This window comes from Tetranychus urticae, chromosome 1 (genome assembly GCF_039701765.1).
Source record: "Tetranychus urticae isolate SD_2017Ah chromosome 1, NJAU_TeUrti_SD_1.0, whole genome shotgun sequence".
Classification (NCBI taxonomy): Eukaryota; Metazoa; Arthropoda; class Arachnida; order Trombidiformes; family Tetranychidae; genus Tetranychus; species Tetranychus urticae.
In genome coordinates, this window is record NC_142958.1 from 12,473,673 (window position 1) to 12,493,849 (window position 20,177).

At 30.6% G+C, this 20,177-nt stretch overlaps 1 protein-coding gene across 2 annotated transcripts; it reads right to left on the reverse strand.

Annotated features, from left to right (window-relative positions):
* Nucleotides 1-687: 687 nt before the first annotated feature.
* On the reverse strand, nt 688-19,709 carry LOC107360971 (tachykinin-like peptides receptor 86C). Of its 2 annotated transcripts, none has more exons than XM_015927689.3 (4): nt 18,751-19,709; nt 5,182-5,394; nt 1,851-2,198; nt 688-979 (listed from the first exon to the last, which is right to left on the reverse strand). In XM_015927689.3, exons 1-4 carry the CDS (start codon nt 19,266-19,268, stop codon nt 805-807), a joined length of 1,254 nt encoding a protein of 417 aa, XP_015783175.2. In that variant the 5' UTR covers nt 19,269-19,709; the 3' UTR covers nt 688-804. The 2 variants fall into 2 exon arrangements, with proteins under 2 accessions (XP_015783175.2, XP_025016388.1); XM_025160620.2 differs by lacking the exon at nt 18,751-19,709 and adding an exon at nt 5,587-5,701.
* Nucleotides 19,710-20,177: the final 468 nt, after the last annotated feature.

Below are 20,177 nucleotides of genomic sequence, written 5' to 3' on the forward strand. Positions count from 1 at the left end.
TCAAACATTTAAAAAACAATTACCAATTCATTGATTAACCAAACCAACCATTCAACTCATAATCTGATTCAGCTCTTCAAGAAAAATGATGAAATGATCGATGAAGTGCAAAATGTTTTGGTTATCCAGTTGAGTGAAAAGAGAGAAGCTGAAACTCTCACGAGATTATCAATACTTTAATAAAGATATAAAGCCAGATGGACATTCGTCGATCATAAATCACTTAACAGTTAAATTTGAGTTATTCCGTTCACATCTGAATAACCCTTAAAACCATGATTGATTGGCCCAGACTGAATTGTCTAATTGGAAACAAGTTAATGCTGAATCTACACTAAAAGCTTTCCAACACACATTGATTCAGTGAGAGAAAAAAAAATCACCCAAAAAGTTGACTCTAATCAGAACAGAACAGATCAGCATGAACAGAGAGAGAAAAAAACACTTTCTTGAAAATCTGGAAACATTTTCAATGAGAAGCCAAACCAGATGATGAAGTCTGTTGGAAACAAATTAGCTTAATTATTTTCACTTTACATTTTTCACCCAAACCATATTAAACTCAGCTTGAAATGCAATTTTTCATTTTTGCTCATTTTTCAAAATTCAAAGTTAACATTTTTATTAAGCTTTACATTCAATTTGAGATCAAGATAAAACCTTCATCAATTCAGTTGAAGATGAATCTAACAAAAAATGTACAAAATTTATTGATATTTTAACCATTAATTGAGTTTAGCATACAATTGAATAATATTGAATAATACTTTGGCTTCTTATTGAACAATTACAATAAATTCAACTCTAAAGATTGTCACTTTTATAGTCCAGCCGAGTTGCATGGGATGACAAATTGACCGTCTGATGGTCCATGTTTGAGCAATCTTCACTTCGAATTGAAACTCCTCTATGATTAATCACATGATTTTTTCCACAATGAGTAATTGTAATGATAATTTTCTTTGAATATTTCCTAAATCTGTAAGAAAAGAGAATGAAAAATGAATGTTTAATAATTTTAGTTGAAATTTCATTAGCAAAAAAGGTCTGATAACATAGACAAAAAAAGAGTAAAACCTTTCATTGAAAGGTGAACAGCAAGACCAGGAAAAAGCCATAAATACAATGAAGAAACAAAAGTGATTAATTAACATCTCATTTCATTATCATGATTAATTTTTGCTTCCATTTAAAATTTACATGAAACCAAAATTATAAACATGGAAACAAAATGGTTATTTTAATTGAAAAACTAGAAAAATAATCAAGATTGATTAATGTTGAAAAGCATTTTAAATCATTTTAAATGACAAATGCTTTCAACAAAATTATCATGTTGGTAAGCTGATGATCCAAAGGCAACCCAAAAACCCGAAGTCTTTAATGTCATTTAAACCAGAAATGCTTCAAGTCGAGACTTTGAATCTTAACCAATTTACCAATCAACTGTTGAACATTTAATTAAACCAGTCAAATGGATTCAATTGCTTCAAAGAGTATAATCTAAATATTTTAAGAAAACGCTCCGAATGAAAATTTAATCACAATTACGACTGAGAATTACAACTAAACCCACCAAATTTGGAGTAATGCTGGCAAATTTTAATGCTATATCAATAATAAATGTTATGTTTAATATAAATTTTTAAAAGCTGCTGTTAAAATGCTAACCTGTCAAAGGTTTAAGGACAAAAACCTTTTTTATCCATTTTTTATTAACCAAATTGAACCTAAAGAGAACCCATTTGAACCTAATTTTTGGTTTCTCTGTTGATGTGTTTTTATTTGAATTTATGGTTGTTTGTTTCAATGGCTTATGAAAAGGGTAAAAAAATGGTTTCTTTATTCACCTTTTATTGAGTAAACAGTAAATGATGGGATTGAGTGATGAATTGAACATTGCTAACCAGTAAAAGGCAAGGTAAATGTGTTGAACATACTCCTTCTGACCCAACTCGATAATGTAAAAGACAACCAGAAAGTAAATTTGATAGGGCAACCAGCAAAGTCCAAAGATAATTGTCACAATTATTAACATGGGAACAACCTTTTGTTTTGAGCGTATCGCTTCAAGCTGATGACTGGTCATTTCACCGATCTGCTTGCTTCCCCAAAGGACAAAAGACATTCGAGTATAAGTCAAGCCCATGGTGAACATTGGAATCGCATAAGTAACTACGAAAAAGACAACATTGTAACTGTAAAAAGAAAGCACAAAGAAAACATTTCATTAGTAAAACAATAAATGATCCATTGATAAATCCATCAGAGTTCAAAGTTTTTCAATGTTTACCAGCTAAAGGTTAAATTAAAACCCATACTTTGGACGATTTACCCAAAAAGTTAAACATGAAAAGCACTTCGAGTAAAATAATAAAAACTGTTAACAGAAAAACAGAGGAAAATGGAATCTAAAAGTTGAACCTTTTCCCATGCGATAAGTTCCCAGAATCATTTACAATTATAAATCTTGATTTACCCAAAAAAGTCAACAGTTAGGCAAAAGAGTAAAGAGCAAATTTTACATTAAAGATTCAATAAAAGGTCCTTTACTGTTGGTTAAAAGTTGAGTTCAGTTTTTATTTAATAACTTTTTCTTATTTTAAAAATTGATGTAAAGTAACATTTTCAGTGAATTAACCCAAATATTAAAAATTAACCCAAAAAGTGAAGATTCAAGCGTTTATTCCGTCGATTGACTTTGATGCATTAAAAATGATGGCAAAATGTCTAGAGATTTTAATTTCTGTACGAAAACCAATTGAGTTAATTACGTAGGTTTTCCTTAATTTGTTTCTCATTACCATTTGTTTGTTTGGGTATCAATTTGTTAGTTAAAAGCTCGTCTTGAAATTGAATTAAAATAATCGGAAATTAAATTATTTGCCGATTTTATCACTCAACAGACACTTGAATTTGTCCAATTTACTAACAGCTTAAATTAGCTGCAATTAGTCTGAATTGCTTTTCTCATTTCCTTGATTGTTAATGTATCAAGGAACCTTATTAGCCACAGTTTACCTTTCATGGTAAACGTAATTCAATTTTTGGTTGTTTCCCTCACAACCCATGAAAGTGTAAACGTGATCAAAACTGAGATTTCACTTGAGACCAATAAGAAGAGACTGATAAAAATATGATTGAGAAGCAAAAAGGTATATTGATTATTGTGAACAATTCTGAGCAATCACATCTTCTTATACATTTTGTAATACTTTCAATATATTCATCAGGTATTAAAGGTAAAAACCTTTTTCCATCTCTTAATATAAATGTAATTGATTCCAAATCTTTCAAGGGTGAAACAATTGTTCTCAAAATTGGATAATATTTTTTTTGTTTGTTGCTTCTCATTCATGTTACATTTACATTTGAATAATAGAGAAAAGAATAGCAAAGAATTTCTTTTCTTCTTCTGTCGAACCAAGCATTTTTTCCGCTTATCAGGTGAATTAATTTATGCTCAGATAGTTTCCCAATGAGTCCCAATAGGCACCTTTACCTGGAAATTTCATGTGAATCAATTGGAAAATTATGTGTAACCTTAATGGTATGACAAGTTTCAAGATTAAAAGCGTTGAAATAATCATTCAACTGAAATTCAGTGAAAAAGCATTTCAAGTGGAATCATATTTATTCAATGATAAGATTCACTCCCAGCCAGCAATCAAAACATCTTTTTGATTTTCGTTCAACAAAAAAAAACTAATGGACTTCACTTGGAAACAAAAAAAAAGTTGGAGTAAAAATAGAAACTAAAAAAATACGATTTTCGCAACTTCACCATATTATCACTTCTCATTATGATTTAATACTTTTATCTCCATTATCGGAATTATTATCATATTCTGGTCATATAAGGGAATAATAAATGTATCCCAATGTGCTGATAAATTTTTACTTGGCTTCTCTTCAATAGAATTCTTGATTTCACCTTTTTTTTCTCGTTGCCTTTTCAATCATTCCCTGCTATTATCACAAAAGAATGACATGGAAAAAAAAGAAGAAGAAGAAGAAAATTGTTGTTTCAACTCACAAAGAAGACCACAAAAATGTGCTCTTAAATGAATCCTTTTCTGATCATCTTATCGAAAGTATATTCTGGTTCCTTTTCATTTCCAATTCACTTCCTTTCCATTTCAATATTTTCCTCCTTGTTCACTTTTCACCTTTCTCTGTCTCTTCACATTTCCCTGACTTTTCCAGCTTCCTTTTCTTTCCTTTTCTTTTCCTTCTATTTTTTGTCTTCTTTCAAAATTCTGTATTATTCATTATTATCTTCAATTTCACCCAACAGTTCAAGTTACGTGCTTCATCTACATCAACCCAAAAAACAATAGACAAAAGCCATTCCATTTACTCTTCAACCTTTAATCTTTTTTATTATATCAATAACATATTCTCAGCATTTGAATGTAATCGTCTCAGGCAGCTAAGAATAGTTTTAATCCTGAAAAGAGAGCTCAATGTTTACCATGATAATTGCTGGTAAAACTCTTGTTATTCCCATTTCCTTTGGAGTTTTCCTTCCCTTTCAAGTTTGTCTTAAAGATTAGCAAATTGGATTTGTCCATGAAAAGGGCGCTAATCTGAGTGTTGAAACGTTCTTGTTCAATTTTTCCCCTGTTGAATGTAAATATTTCATGTCGACCGAGCTACATATAAATAATTGAACAGTTGATCAACTGGAAAAAGAAGAGGTTAAAATGTGAAATTGAATGAAACATTTGCAACTAAATTTTTAACACAAAATCTAATTTATTTGTTCGATAGACATGGAAATGGGAACAACAACAAAAAATGCAGTTCTAAAGGATAAACCATTGAATGGAACAAGAGATAAAATGTTAACAATCAATATAAACATGAATATATACATTGATTACATGGACAGTGAACAGAAATTCCCACATCAATATCGAGATTCTCATTAATATCAAAGATGAAGGTTGGCCAAGTATTGAGTAAATAACTTGTTTAATCTCTAATAATGAAAGGGTCAAAATTGATTCCCAAAACAAGTCCATCGATGGGAAAAGCACTGAACAAGATTTAATGGAAGTTTTCAATGTTAATTTATTCTCGTAATTCAACCTTTTTCAACATTGACACTTTTCAATTCACTGATCTGTGTTTGAAAAGATGAAAAACAATGAAACTAATGAATATAAGTTGACTTACATATGATCATATGAAGACATGTTTTGAACTCCATCAGGCCAGTTTAACCAGCAAAGAACCCTGGATCCGTCTTGATAGCTTAATTCGTATGTGGTTGAGTACAAAACTGTTGGTATTGCAAGGACTCCGGCCAGAAGCCAGATTAACAGGACAACAATGAGTGAAGTTGTACGATTCATTCGAGGTTTAAATGGGTGAACAACAGCCATGTATCTGAATATAAAAAGTACAATAAAAAAAGTCGATTGTAATCATTGGAACAATGAGCAAAATTTTCATTCTCAAATTATCATAACAACTTGATCAATTCGTTTAATGTCAACAAAAATCCTTTTCCCAAATCCATCGATCTAGACTGGATTAACATGGATTACAGTGAAATTACGGTTAAACTTGTCAACAAACCTTCTAGATGACATTAACATTTGACATTTGATGAATGTTATTTATAAATTTGTCACCATTTCCATTAATCAATGGCTTTTTCAGACATCAAGTATCTCGGGCAAAGAGGAACACAAATTTCAAGTAAATCTTGAAAATGGTTTGGTGAAGCTAAATGGTTGAATCTGTTGTGTTTACCAAAGATGTTGATGTTGATGTTAATGTTAGTCAAGTTTAGATGGAAATTTAAAAATATCCAAACTTTTCTTTAAAATTGGACTTTTCATAACTCTTGAGAGATTATTCCATCGAATAGATATTCTGCTGAGCAATTGTTATGCTAAACGCTACCAATTCAGTTCAATCCAAAATTCTTGCCTCAAGATGTTACTAATGAAACAAAACTCGAATTGTGAAGAAAAACTCTGAGAACAATTTTGACCCTGAAAAGAGGATTTACAATACTTTCAGAACCATTGTCAATAAGAGTAAATATTTTCATTAGATCTTGTTAAAAGTGGATTTAGCATGATGTTGCAAAAAGAACTGAATCTAAAACATTGTTAAAAAAATTGAGTTTCGAAACGGAATTTCAAAGGAAAAATAACAAACCAAGAAAAAAATAATTGAACCTCTAAATGAAACAGAATCATTTTGAAACATTTTTTTCCCTGGTCTTCGAATAAAAAAGGAAGCTGAAAACACGGAAATCACATTTTTTGTGTTTGCTAACATTTGGAATGAAAAAGATTATCAGAATGTATTTCCCTGAACATGAGGGATGAGTTGAAAAAATGTTGGAGGCGAGAAGAAGCGACTTGAAACAAATGATATTCTGAAGGGTTGAGATACAGGGAAAAAGTAGGACAGGATAACAATGGAAATGATTGATTTTATGGCGAAAAAAGCAGGATGGAAAGAATCAGCGAAATAACATGGAAAACGAAGGAAAAAGTTGCAATTCTGTTTCATATTAACAGTTATCATGTTTATGTAAACAGAGTTGACAAAAGTATTTTATCATCGAGAAAAGCTCTTCACTTGGTTCTGGATGTTAGCATAATGTGCATGAAAGATGAAAATCAATAACAAAAGGACAATGTTGATTAACCTTTGCATGTTTTATTGTTCTGTCCTGCCCAAAGGCAGAATCTATTATCATTCCGGTGAATGGTAAATAAAGATAATCGAAAAAGTAGCAATAATAATTACTTTTGTTAACAATTTGATTATATTCTCATTACATTTATGCTCATCATTATTGCCAATATTATTCATTTGATCATCAAAATTTGGATAAACTCATAAGTTCTAGTTCACTTCAGATTCTGATTAAAACTTTTATCAAATGTAATGATCATTGCTTTGTAACATTATATTTCAATGTATTAAGTTGTATGCTTTTGGAAACTTTTGTTAATTTATTCATCTTTTGACAAAAGGTTCAAAATTAATGGAATGGTGTAATAATTTAAAATAAAGTGTTTTTTAGAAACATTAATGTTCGAATCTGTTTCTTGATTCATATAACTGCGTTAATCATAAACTAGTTGGTGATTCAACTGGACGGTTGGATCTTCGAACTTTAATCACTTTTAATTTGGACGAATTACTCGACTTGCACCAAATGAAAGACCATTGTCTAATCTTTGTTGTTACTTGATAGTTCGAATGACTTGAAAGAACAATAAATCTCTAATGAAGCTACAGCATAATCGGTACTCTTAGCAAGTCTCGAGTTATTTGAAATCCTTGCACAGAACTCTCAATAGTTTGTGTTTTGATGATGCTCGTGCCAGATTTATCCCTTTTCCCTCGCCGTAACTCATTTGATTTCTTTTCCTCTGCTGTATTTATGCATATGAGCATCTGAGATCAAAATATTGATTAAGTTGATTAATGTATATTTGTGTTGTTTACAAGCAAGCAACGTAAATCTATTAATACTTTAACGTTTGCACGAATTTTGCCTTTGCATTGCTTCTTAGGTCTGCTTCAACAGAATGAAATAGCTACTTTATGTATGCTTTATACAAGTGCAAGGATTCATCATTGGTTAGTTGATCACCAAGTTATCTGGAATACGACTTTTGCGTCGTCAGATAGGCGACTAACCTTAGAATCTCATGCTAGTATCTATTCATAAACTGTTTGCAGAGATGAAATATGCATTGTACACTAAATTTATCATGTGAAACAAGTATATTTGAGATTCTTTTTATTAAATTGCAACGAATTGCAATTAAGAAAAGGAATCGAGCAGCTTAGATCTACTTTAATGTTTGCACAATTTTCGAACATTTGCAATACTTATGTCTACTTTAACAGAATTAAATAAACACTATTTGTAGACACAAGATTAATGACGATTCATTTTACTTTTGTTTAGTTGGTCATCGTATTTAGGCGCAATAAAACTTTAGCGTCGTCACATAGGCGACTAATCTTACTAATCTTACTAATCTTAGAATCTTATGCTAAGGTTGATTTATCCGAGTAACTAAAGTCAATGATCGATGCGTTTTACCTTGGTTTAGGGACGATTCTATTAGATTTATATTTGCTTTTATGTATAGATATTTAAGGATATTGATACGGATATTATATTAACACAATATAACGAAGCAATTACAGTCCATAACTGGTAGATTAATCAACATTGTTTTTCAATCAATCATTCAATTACATCCAATAACAAGAGTAAAGGGATGTTATTATTATTTGAAAGAAGTTATAAGAGCATAACTATAATTGAGTGAAATCAGAGGAAGTACTTCTTAACGTTTAATTAACTCTACAAATTAGTGTAAAAATAACTGGTTATCCTGATAACTGAAATAACATTTAGTTTCATTTGGCAAATTCAATTAGTGGTCAAAAGTTTTATTACATTGGTTAGCATTGATCACGGAATCTATACCATATATAAAGTCAAAACATGAAATTTTTGCGTAAAGATTGTGTCCAAACTAAAAGGATTCTAAAGAAAATTTTTTCACAGCCTGAAAGTCATGATTAAACTACATCCCCGAAAAATAGTCTGAACTGCATCGGAATTCAGGTACCTGAGAAATTAGCGTTTAAACAGGGTAGGGGAAAAAATGCAGAATCCGTATCTTTTAGCATTGACTTTGGGGGCAAATTTTTTTGGTTTAGGTTGATTGCTGGTTTATTGTTAAATTAGAAGGATAAGTAAAATCATTTTTCGAGTAAAGAGTGGTAACAGTTTCGTTTTACGGACAAAGGCGTGTACATTAAAAATCATCCAATGGTAGACGTCTTTTAAGGGCGCTCTTTATGAACAATTGAATTAAATGAAGCTAATTAAGGCCCCAGGCCGACCTAAGCCCACCCTAACCTTACCAAACCTAACCTAACCTAACCTAACCTAACCTAACCTAACCTGACCGACCAACCAACAGCCCCTTGATCTAACTTACCTAACCAAAAAATCATATGTTTTAATGTTCACGCCTTTGTCCGTAAAACGAAACTGTTACCTTTTCATCAATAATTTTAGTCTTTAGATGTGGATTGGATTTATTGTATTCAGTGAAAAGAAATTTACGATCAGTCATGATCGTGGCTCAGCTTGTCATTTTAAATCTCTGTTTGAATAGCGAAAGAAATGTTTCCCGATCGAATATTTTACCATGTATTTTGAATGTCTAAGGTAATCTGATCAACTTACTTTCACTACAAGCTTTAAAATCGCATCAAGGATCGTTAATTGCATTACTCTAGCAATTGTCACATAGAATTTAAATAATTCATGGAACAGTTTGAAGAAGTCTAAATGAAGAATGAATCTTCCCTTCAACTTCTTCAAGCAAATGTCCATAAATTAATAGGCTTAATACGGTATTAATAAACTCAGTTATTAAGATTTTGCGAAAAGGTTTTTCAACCAAAAGTTTTTTCATTCTTGCTGAACAGCAGACCACATCGTTCCCGTTGCAAGCGATGGCAATACCTAAAGAGTTGAAACTTGTTCTTCAAAACAAAAATGGTTGAGAAACATGAAGGACCCAAATTCTGACTGACTCATCGATAGTTTGCTTGAACTGAAAAGTGTTAAGCTTGATATTTCAAGAATAGCAACTCTAACAAAACCCATTCTCTGACAAACCATGTTATTTATGTGCTATGTTATTATATGGTTGAATACCAGAAAGATCAACACATCTACTCTCTGTATCAATAAATATCCCTTTAACACATAAGACTGGTCAGAATGAATAGCCATTTGCCTGACAGCCTAAGTAATGCTATAATTTTTTCTGTGGATTTCAATAAAGCTCAATTCGGTTAGCACAATGTAATAACTCGAATCATGTTTAGAGGAAGAGAAAATCGTTTTAAATTGCAAACCCAAAGATGATTATTATTAGTAATTTTTGCCTGAAACTCGTCATTGATGATGTGATGATTGCTCGGCACAAAAGTAAAAGCTGTTGATTGACACAAAAAGAAATAAAAAAATCTGCTGTTCTGTAAAAGAATCCAGTGATCAAGAAAGAATTTTCACGTTCTTCTATCCTTTGATTCTTTATTGCTATTGTATCTTTACACTGGTTCAATTTTAATCAATAAAAATCATTATCCTCAACTCATGTTACTGGGTTAATCTTGGATGGATGGGAAAACATGGAGAAAAGCAGTTTCAGTTGTAAATCTTTCCCATGAAATGTTCAACAATTTATCATAATGTGAACACTTAACTGCAAAAAAAGACTCGAATCCAGGATCATCCATTCTAACCACATATTTGATTGCAAAGCTTATACAAGGATATTGATTTCAAGATGAACAAAACTCATTCTAATTGATAAATGTTTGTCATTTCGGTCAACATTTCTTTGTTCTTCTCTTTACCCTCCATGAAACCAGATTTGAAATGTTGATTCGAAAAGAAAAAAGATTTGCACATTGAAACAATATTGAAACTTGAGAATCCCAAGAATAATATTCCACAATATTGCTCATTATTTTCACAAATCATTCACAGGTTATTCAGTCTAAGAAAAACAAAGAAAAAGGAATATCTGTTGCACCAACATGACATGAAAAATGTTCAGTAAAACAACAGTAATCTCGACTTCTAACTCATTACAGATGCGAAAAAATTAAGTTATTAAATTTTGTTCAACTCCGAACATCAAAACTTGAGTTTTACTTTGCAAGTCAAGACGTTGACATGAAATGTTATATAAACATGTTAGGCTGACAGAATTGATAGAAATTTCGATTTGGAGTTTCCTGAAATGAGAAAATTAATCAAAATTCTATCAGTTTAATTAGACTTTTGAGTGAGTTTCGATTTTGAAAGAACGATGAAAAGCTAAAGTTCACTTGACTTGGTTCAGAAAAGTTCAAAATTTTTTTTCGTTTTTCCAATTTGCTCTTTTTTGTATTCAAATAAAAAAGCTTTATCGATGCATAATGAATATAATGATAATTTGGAAAAGACAAAAGTTATCTCATGAACAATTTCGTTATCCAGTTGTCATTAAAATATTTATCATTTGGCTAACTTGAAGTTTTGCAACAATATTTCACTCCAATTGTTTTCCAACTCTTTGTTCATCCAAATGAATTTCATGGGTTGAAGAATTTTCCTTTATCTCTCTTTTCCAACTGTTAATAATCTCATCAGAATGGATAAATTTCAACAAGTTGCTTCTCGTTATCAGCATGATATCGGTTGAATGTTGATTCATTTGAGCATCAATAAAGTCAACTGAAAAGATAAAAATATCAACTCGCCTTTTCTGTGTTCACCAAAAGTTCATTATTGGTGAAATATGTTGTTGGACTCGACATTTAATTCAACTTTCAGGAATTCCTAGAATCAATATTTTCTTTCATTTGTAAATCGCTGTTGGAATAATGATAAAGTTTGTTTTACAGAAAACGAAATGAACATTTAATATTTCAAAGTGACAGTGGAAACAATTTGAAGGTGAATACATTAGCAAGTTGATGTGCCGAGCATTCAATCGATATTTTTGTAACATTGTATTCTTAATGATAATGGATGAGCTTCAGTCGACAATTCAATGAATCGAAAAAGAATGAGTAGAAATTTTCCAAAAAATCTTTCATTTAATTTCGATGGTTTTTCAAATTGAATTTTACTTTTCTTTCAATTCACAGTTCAATTTCAGAAGAAGCTTTGAGATTGAACTTGAAAAGTGTTTTCAACAAGATGGAGAATTGAAGTTGAATTGGAATTTTCAAGTGTCATCAGATTCTCTTTAATTAACTACTTTCATTGAGTTATCAGATTTGAAGATATGAATATTTTTAAGTTGTTATCCTCTAGATAGACCAAGAATTGAAGAAGAGTTGAAAAGTCATTTTGGTCAATCAAGTGAAGATTAATGTTTATGGAAATGGTTGGAGGAAAAAAAGTTGATTTGAAAATTTTCTCGTTAAAATTAGATTCTAAATTCATATTGAATCAACAAGCATCATGTGTCACAGGGAAGGAGGTAAAACTCTTCAATTGAATGATTTATTCTTCATTTCGCATATTGACTTTGAATAACTCTCATCAATTCTGCACAATAAACTTGCATGATTCAAAGGAAATCAAACATGAAATCAATCCAAACTTTATAGTGAAAAGTGAAATCTGTAAAGTTTAATCAAAGATTTAATGTGAAAATTATTTGTGACTTTGAGGGAAAAATTAATGGATCAATTAAACGAACAAGATTTATATGCAAAGTTCATTTCAATGATGGAGCAAAGTTACAATTGTTGACAATATTCAACTCTGAACCGTGAGAATCACATTTCACAAATAATAGCATCAAATGACTGAAAATCAGTTTCTTATGAACAATCATTTCTTTCATGGACTTTTCCAGTCAAATTATAATCTTTTATTCGATGAAAAACGTTTCAAGTTTCATCTAAAAATATTGCACTTTGCACTGTTTGTTCAGGTAAGATGAAGTAACATAACCTCGTTGGTCAAGATATTACATTTTCATGTTAAATTGTCAACCATTTTCACTATTGCTTCACAATTTCTCATGTTTTTCCTCATTTTTACACTTTCCAAGTTACATCTTTATAACCATTGCTCAGATATTTCTAACAGAATTTCTTTTACCATTTTAGTTTTATTAAAAAAAGAAACAAGTTAACGAGAAAAAAGACTCAAATCCACGAAAGAATAAAATTAATTCCTTTAAGTGTTCGAACGAAACTTCTAGCGCAAACCATGTTCCCTTCGTTCTGAGACTAAATGGTTCTCTAAAATATTCTGACAAAATCTTCTAATGAATACAAAATCCATTCTCAATCCATTCGTTCTTGTGATTCCTCTTATGGTTGGGACTCCATTTGCAAGCAATAGACTCGTCCATTAACAGTTGTCGCTCCAGATTTCAATTTATCGTCAGAAATCAACTCAATAAATGACTCGAGAAAAGCTTCGGTTTTGGTTTTCGAGTTTCATCAGTAAATCTGGAAATGAGTTTAATTTGTTGTTCGAAAGGCAATCTATTTGGATTTGAAACTTAATCAATCGCATTCAATCGTAAACAATGTCTTATTCAAAGTAATTGAACTAAACTCCATCGACAATTGAACTTGTCAGATTAGAGCAATTTGATTATTGAAGTTTATATTGAAAAAGCTTTTACCAATATCGACTTGGAAAATGTAAATTAAACTTGAAAATTGAACTTTCGATTCGTTTCTAATGTGATTAAACTACACTTGAATACACTTTAATTTCCAAGAGTCTCGAGTTTGTAAAACTAAATAATCAACTTTTAGAATGATGATGTTCATGAGGCAAAAACTTCTGAAAATTTTTTTTCCTTTACATGGAACAAAAAATGTTCATTAACTTTTCTCCATTTGATGATCATTTTTTTCATCTTTTCCTTGAGTTGCTTAAAAGAGGAAACAAAATGCTTGTACTCTCGACTAGTCTAGTCTTATTTACCACTTATTGGGTATGCTAATCAACATCACAGTTAACCATGTAAGAACATCAATATGCAAATTCACTTGATGTACCAGGATTGATGGAATCTTGTTGAACCATGTTCAAATAATTTTCCACCTTTTCGCCTCTTTTACCAAATAAAAGAAGATAAAAATTTTATTACAATTTTCTCGCTAATCTTATAACAAGGTGGCCTCATATAAAGCAATAACAATCTAATTTTGTCACAAAAGTCATTAAACCAAGCAATAAATTGAACATTTATCGAAACTAATTAACCCCCAAAAAGCAAAAAACTTGTATCAAAATGAGTCGAAAAAGAATCGAAGTAAATGAATTTTGAAACTTGGACAAACACTTGTAACAAAAAGAATCCGTTTTTTTGTCATTTGCTATTCAACCAGATTCTTGTAAAGCAAGTCAACTCTTCACTGTCAACAAACTTTTACTTATTTAGTTTGTAAAATTGTTCACATCGAGTTCACTTGTACCTGACCTAATCAAGTTTCTCCCAAAGGTAAACAGTGTGTCACTTCTATCAATTAAATCAACAACTTGGACATTTAATGGTCACTGATTTTTCTCATCAAAAAGTGTAACTCACATCGAACTCGATATTGTAAATCTACTAACTTGACAAGTAAAAAGTACTAAAAACCTTTTCTTTTTCCCGTCAAATTGTCATTTATTGTTGAACCCAAACATTGTATTTACAATGTTCATGTAAGTTTCTCATTAGACTAAATTGCTATCCACTCAATTTGGTTAATTGTTGGAAAGCAAAAGCCTTTTCGACAATTAATTTAAAGACAAAAAAGTCAAATAAATCAAGCATATTGTGGGTGTGTTTATACTTAATTCATTTTCAGTTCAATATTGAGTTGTATGAGAGACCAGAAGGAAGGAAAATGTTGAAACAATATTTTATCGAAAAGAATGTTTTACCTTTTCGAATCAGCTTAAGGTTCGAGTTAAATGAAGGAGTAAAATGATTAGATTTCGTAAGATTTTCATGATAGAAAAGATATTTATTTTCCAGGGAACATCATCATGTTCATTATCAAAATTTATCCATCATTTTCTCAATCATTTTATCTCTTCTTCTTTCCTCTCCAACTCTATACTCGCTGCCTAATTATTGGGAGTTTTTATTCCCCTTCAACTTGAAACTTGCAATCATTAATAAACTCCAAGTTTTCCTCGTCAATATCAATCATTAGCTGGGAGAAGCAAATTGTTTACATAACGAGAATATCAAAATATCGAAATTCCAATCCCAATAATCAAAAGAAAAGAAGATTTTCATTTCAACTTTTCTCGTCATTTCATCGCCTAACCTCAAAGTTCACTGTTTATTCAATTACAGGAAACCTGAAGAAAGGAAGAAAAAACTTCAACTCAAAAAAAACAAACAAACCTGAAGATAATCATAAACATTAGCAACACTGATTGATGCCTGTAACGTTTGCATGATAAACTTGAACAAGTCATGGTTAATCTTTTTTGCACCTTTTTCCTTCTCCATCTTTGTCCAAATGAATGTTAACAAAGAGCAATAATAAGCTGATAATTTTTCACGGTAAAAACCCAATTGTTTACCTTTCCATTAAGCTAAACCTAGCATCTCTTGGGTTCAACTCTAGCCTCTTCTCTTGAACCTTGATTGTCCCTTAAAATTAGTCTTAATGGTGTTCATGTAATGAATAAAGTTGAACAAACACAATTGTTTTCTTCTCTTTTCTTCTCTGAACAGGAAAACAAATCAATGTTGATGATGATCACAATTGTCTTGGTTAGTTAACTGCAACAATGTGTAGAGTTGATAAAAAGTAATAAGTTGAACGAGAAAATGTTTTCCAGTACAAAAAGTCTCAGACTTTTTTCCCATTCTCAGCTTAACCAATCCATTGCAAATGTTTCCTCCTAATGTATATATATTTTATCATTTTTTGTGTGGAAGTTTACAATTTTAGTTTCAATTTTTTTTTTCATTGGACAATTTTATAGGTGCTAACAAAGTGAAATTGATGCTTCTATTTTTTTGTTCCTTGTCTGATCATTTCTTTCCAATTCTTGGATTTCTCTTTTTTTTCTGGTCAAATGAGGTTACAAGATTGTCCATCGTCTGTCTCTAAATAATGATACAATTACTGTGAGTTGATGAAAATTTGAAGACTCTTGTTAGACGGTTGTAATCACGTAAAAGTCATTTGATAAATTCAGTTGCTATCTCGATATAAATTCAATCTCTAATGACTTTTTTTCCTATCGCATTATATTGACTTACAATTTTTTCCTCAATTTCATCCTCATCCTCATTATCATCAACTTTACTCTCTTTACTCTTGTTCACTCTTTTTTTTACCATCTTTTTCATTCCAATACTCTTATTCACTTGATGGTTCAACTTAATTGACTTGTGAATCTTTTCGTTTTTTTTTCTATCTTCCTTTGTTTTCCCTACCAAAAATCGTTTCAGATAATTCAATGAACATTGCAACAATTGACAAAAATCGCAATTGTAATGAAGAGAGCAAAAAAACGAGGTTAGAGTCAATTTCATTTGGACTGCAACCCTTAGTCGAGAAAATGTTGATTTATAGACTGAAAGTGAAACTGATTCATCAACAGTTTTCCAACTAATGCAGACACTTGATGAAGATGCATATTGACTTTTATGATCAGCTTAACACAAATGAAAATCAAGTCACAAATTGTTATACAATTGTAAGTCAGTTGTTAGTCGATTGTTGATTAACCCAAAGTGTCCCATTGGTCACAAATAAATTAGCAAAATACACTTAAAACTCATTCACTTTTAATGACTCCAATTAGTGGAAACCAATATCACCCAGAGTTGGTTTTTTTTGCTCAATAATTGCCATAATGGAAATGATTGTAACCTTTCATTCAACATGTTTCAATTGGTGAAGCACAATTAGCATAAAACGATTAAACTGTTTCCCATTAAAACACAATAATGATGAGTTTAATGATAGCCTTTTATATTAAATTTGAAGCCATTTTGATAATAACTCGAGTCTGAAGACTTGCAAGTCATTAAATGATTTTTTGTTTCAAACAATCGTGATATTAAAATGTACTTTACAAGTTGAAAAGTCCGAAAACACTTTTAACCTAATTGCATGAAATGCATTACAAAAGTCTCAACGAAAGAATCCAAGTTGATGGAATTGAACTGAAGAAATGAATCACATGAAAAACTGTTTTTCTTTATAATAAATTGAAAAGGTTTACTTTTGAATTTACTTTGAATCTTGCAAAAGTTTAAAATGTAAATGTTTTGAAGAAAAATTTCAAATGAAAATCGTTAATCATTCGTTCAATATCATTTTCGTTGGAAAGCGTCAATCATGGATTTGATAAAAGATGAAATGTGAAAAGATGTAAGATGAAATTGCACAGAAAATGCAATTCCCAGTCAATCCCAGTTTTAGAAAAATGAGTTTCTTCTAATGATAAACATTTCGAGTCTCATTTTTCACTTTGTTATCAAACATCAAAACGTTCAAAGTCGAACAACAAGAATTTGCTCTTTTCATCATTTCCATTTTATTAATTTATTCATTCGCAACAATCGTAAAGTTAATCTATTTCAATGTAACATTGAGTTTATCAAGAAAATGAAATCGAAAGTGCTGGCAAATATTGTTATTAATGTACTCATTTGTTGACAAACATTTTCGAGAAAAGTTAAATGACAGAAGGCGTGAATTGAATCGTTGAATAAGCCTGACATTTCATCCAAATAAAGATGTGAAGTGAAATTCAATATGTTTCGAGTTATTGGTTAATCCAATAACAGTGTTTTTCAACAACTTTACAAGGTTCATATGTTGAATTACAATTAAAGTGTATTCACAAGAGTTTCATTCATTGGTGGAGTGATGATTGAAATGAATTGTCTGTGAAATGAAAAGATAATACAGAAAGAAATCTGGAAAAGTTGCTTTTCTTTGAACGTCTTCAACTCTCTAGTTTTTTGCTTGATATTCATTTTGATTTATCCAAGCAAATGGGTTCAGTGAAATGCTCAACAGCACTTGGAACCAACTCTAAATTGCAGTGATAATAACACGAATCTCAACAAGAATCTCATTTCTCCCTGTAAATAATGTTGCTGATAAATGATCCATTTGTTGTTGATCATCTTGACCAACCTCTTTTCATGTAATCCAATATGATTGAAACTTCAACTATTAATATATTTATCTACTCAAATCATGTTCTCATATCAATTTCATCAGTGTCCACTGAATATATGCTAATAATTAATACTTTTAACGTTAACCTGTTCAACAATTTCATTCCTTTCATTGGTTATTATAGTAATCAAATTATCCAAGAAACTCATTAAGAGTAAAGATTATTCATTTACTTTAATCATCTTCAATCGATGTTGGATAATTGGATGGTATTAATAATTCAATCTAAAGATTGAGAAAGTTTCCAGAAATAAAGTTTTGTATCGAAATTTTCGTTCGATTTTGAAACATTGCTGTTGAAACATTGGGTAAGATGTAAAGCACTTTAACCAAATGAGAAATCCTTTATTCTCATGAAGCAAAAATTCGAATAAAATATTGAATTTCATGCGATCAAGTTCATCTTAGTTCATCAATATTGTCCTTTGAATCACTTTTCATTTTTGAGTTACAATTAGAGTTGAGTAAATTGTGTAATATTGACAGTCTCAAGAGTTGCTCAACATTTAGTTGCATTGAAACTCTACTTTTGGATAAAGTTAATGGAATGAATTTCATGCAAATTATATCGCAATCAATGAACAACTTTACACAAGATTAACATTCAACTTCTCCAACAGAGATTCTTGTTCTTCTTTTATCGACTTATTGGTCGATGGAAAACATTTTTCGTAAGATTCTTGATATTGACTGGATTCTCTGTTGAAACAGAAGATAAACTTGCTTGACATCTGGATCAATTACAAATTGAAATGATCTCTTGTCTCTTTGGAAATATTGATTCAATTGAATGGGTCGAAGTAATTGGTAAGAGAAGCAACTTTTGATGAACCTAATTGTCGAGGAATATTGAAATATCTGATCTCAGTGGTAATCCTTTGCTCTTTATTTCCGTAGAGACTGAACATGTTTCATAACAAAAGATACAATTTCCAGTGAGATAAACGTAATTGAACTTATATAAGATTTATGTACAAGAATAACATTTACCTGTCAAAGCAAGTGACCGTGATTGTGAAGACTGAAGATGATGTTGCTACCGAAGAGAGGAAATTGTTGATTATACAATAAGTTGTACCAAATGGCCAATGGCTTTTAAGCATAAAAATAAAGTTAAACATTGTATTGAAAGTGGCCATCATGAGATCGGCAACCGATAAATTGAGAAGAAACAAGTTTGTTTTGGTTCTCATCTGTTTGTATCCACAAATTATTAGGATAACAATTAGATTACCAATTATGGAAGAGATAACATTTAAACTGAAAATAACTGTCCAGAAAAACTGTAAACCCAATGATGGGACAAATGGACGATAACCATCGACAGTGGTTGACGATTCTGTTGATGAAAGGGTCGATTGGGTCGACACCAAAACTAGTGATTGGGTGGTTGATAGATACAGATTGTTGCTGAAACACTTTTCAATTACATTTTGATCCAAATAGTCGGTCACAATTGATTGGTCACAAGATGTGTTTACTGCTGATTTATACTGAGCATAATCCATGGTTAAAATTTATTCAAAAGTTTCACTTTAAAGTTCATTGAAAATCACTGACAATGGAAACAATTTTAAAACATTTAATTTTAATATCTTTCCATGAAAATCTAATTCACTGATTTATCTAGTTTTACATGACTGTAAACATGGGCAAAGTGTCTAATTTTTTGAGCTTGGATAACTTTTGCTCGATGTTTTTTTTACTCCCAACTATTTGAATCTGCGCAAAATTACTGAACATTTTTTCCACCGAGAACTCGATTTCTTGGGTTTATTCAATCACTTCATTGTCATAATCTATACATCGAGTAGTTCAATTGAACAATTTAAACATTTAAACATTTATTCTTTATTTTAATAAAAACTCAGGGGAAACTCAATGAAAATCATTTCAAGAAATGTCAGTTATGATGCTTAATATTCATGTATGGGAAAAAAATTGAAACATAAATTCAATTTCGTCTAAACGAATGGATTTACATGTATTTATCTCAATTCTTATATAAAACTGTTTAATATCCATTGGCCATGGGAGACAATTATCATGATACGATTGAAACAAATGTCTTAGTCGAACATGTTTTGTGAATATTTTTTCACATAAAATTGATTAGCTAAATAAGACTATTTGTACTCATTAATCTTCATAAATCTTTCTATCGATTCTCATTTTGATTATTCTTTTATCCTCGTTTCAACTATCATTTCCAACATCTTCATCAAGAGATAATGCAGTGATCAACTGTGGGTCAAAGGCTGGTCAGACCTTGAATGGTTTTCTTGCTTTCTCATTGTTATTCAAGCTGACCATTAAACATATCAACACCAACCTAATAACTATTAATTTTTCTGTTGCTCAACAATATTTTCCTTAGACTTTTGGTTAAACCATTGTTACAGTTATAACGCGAACTA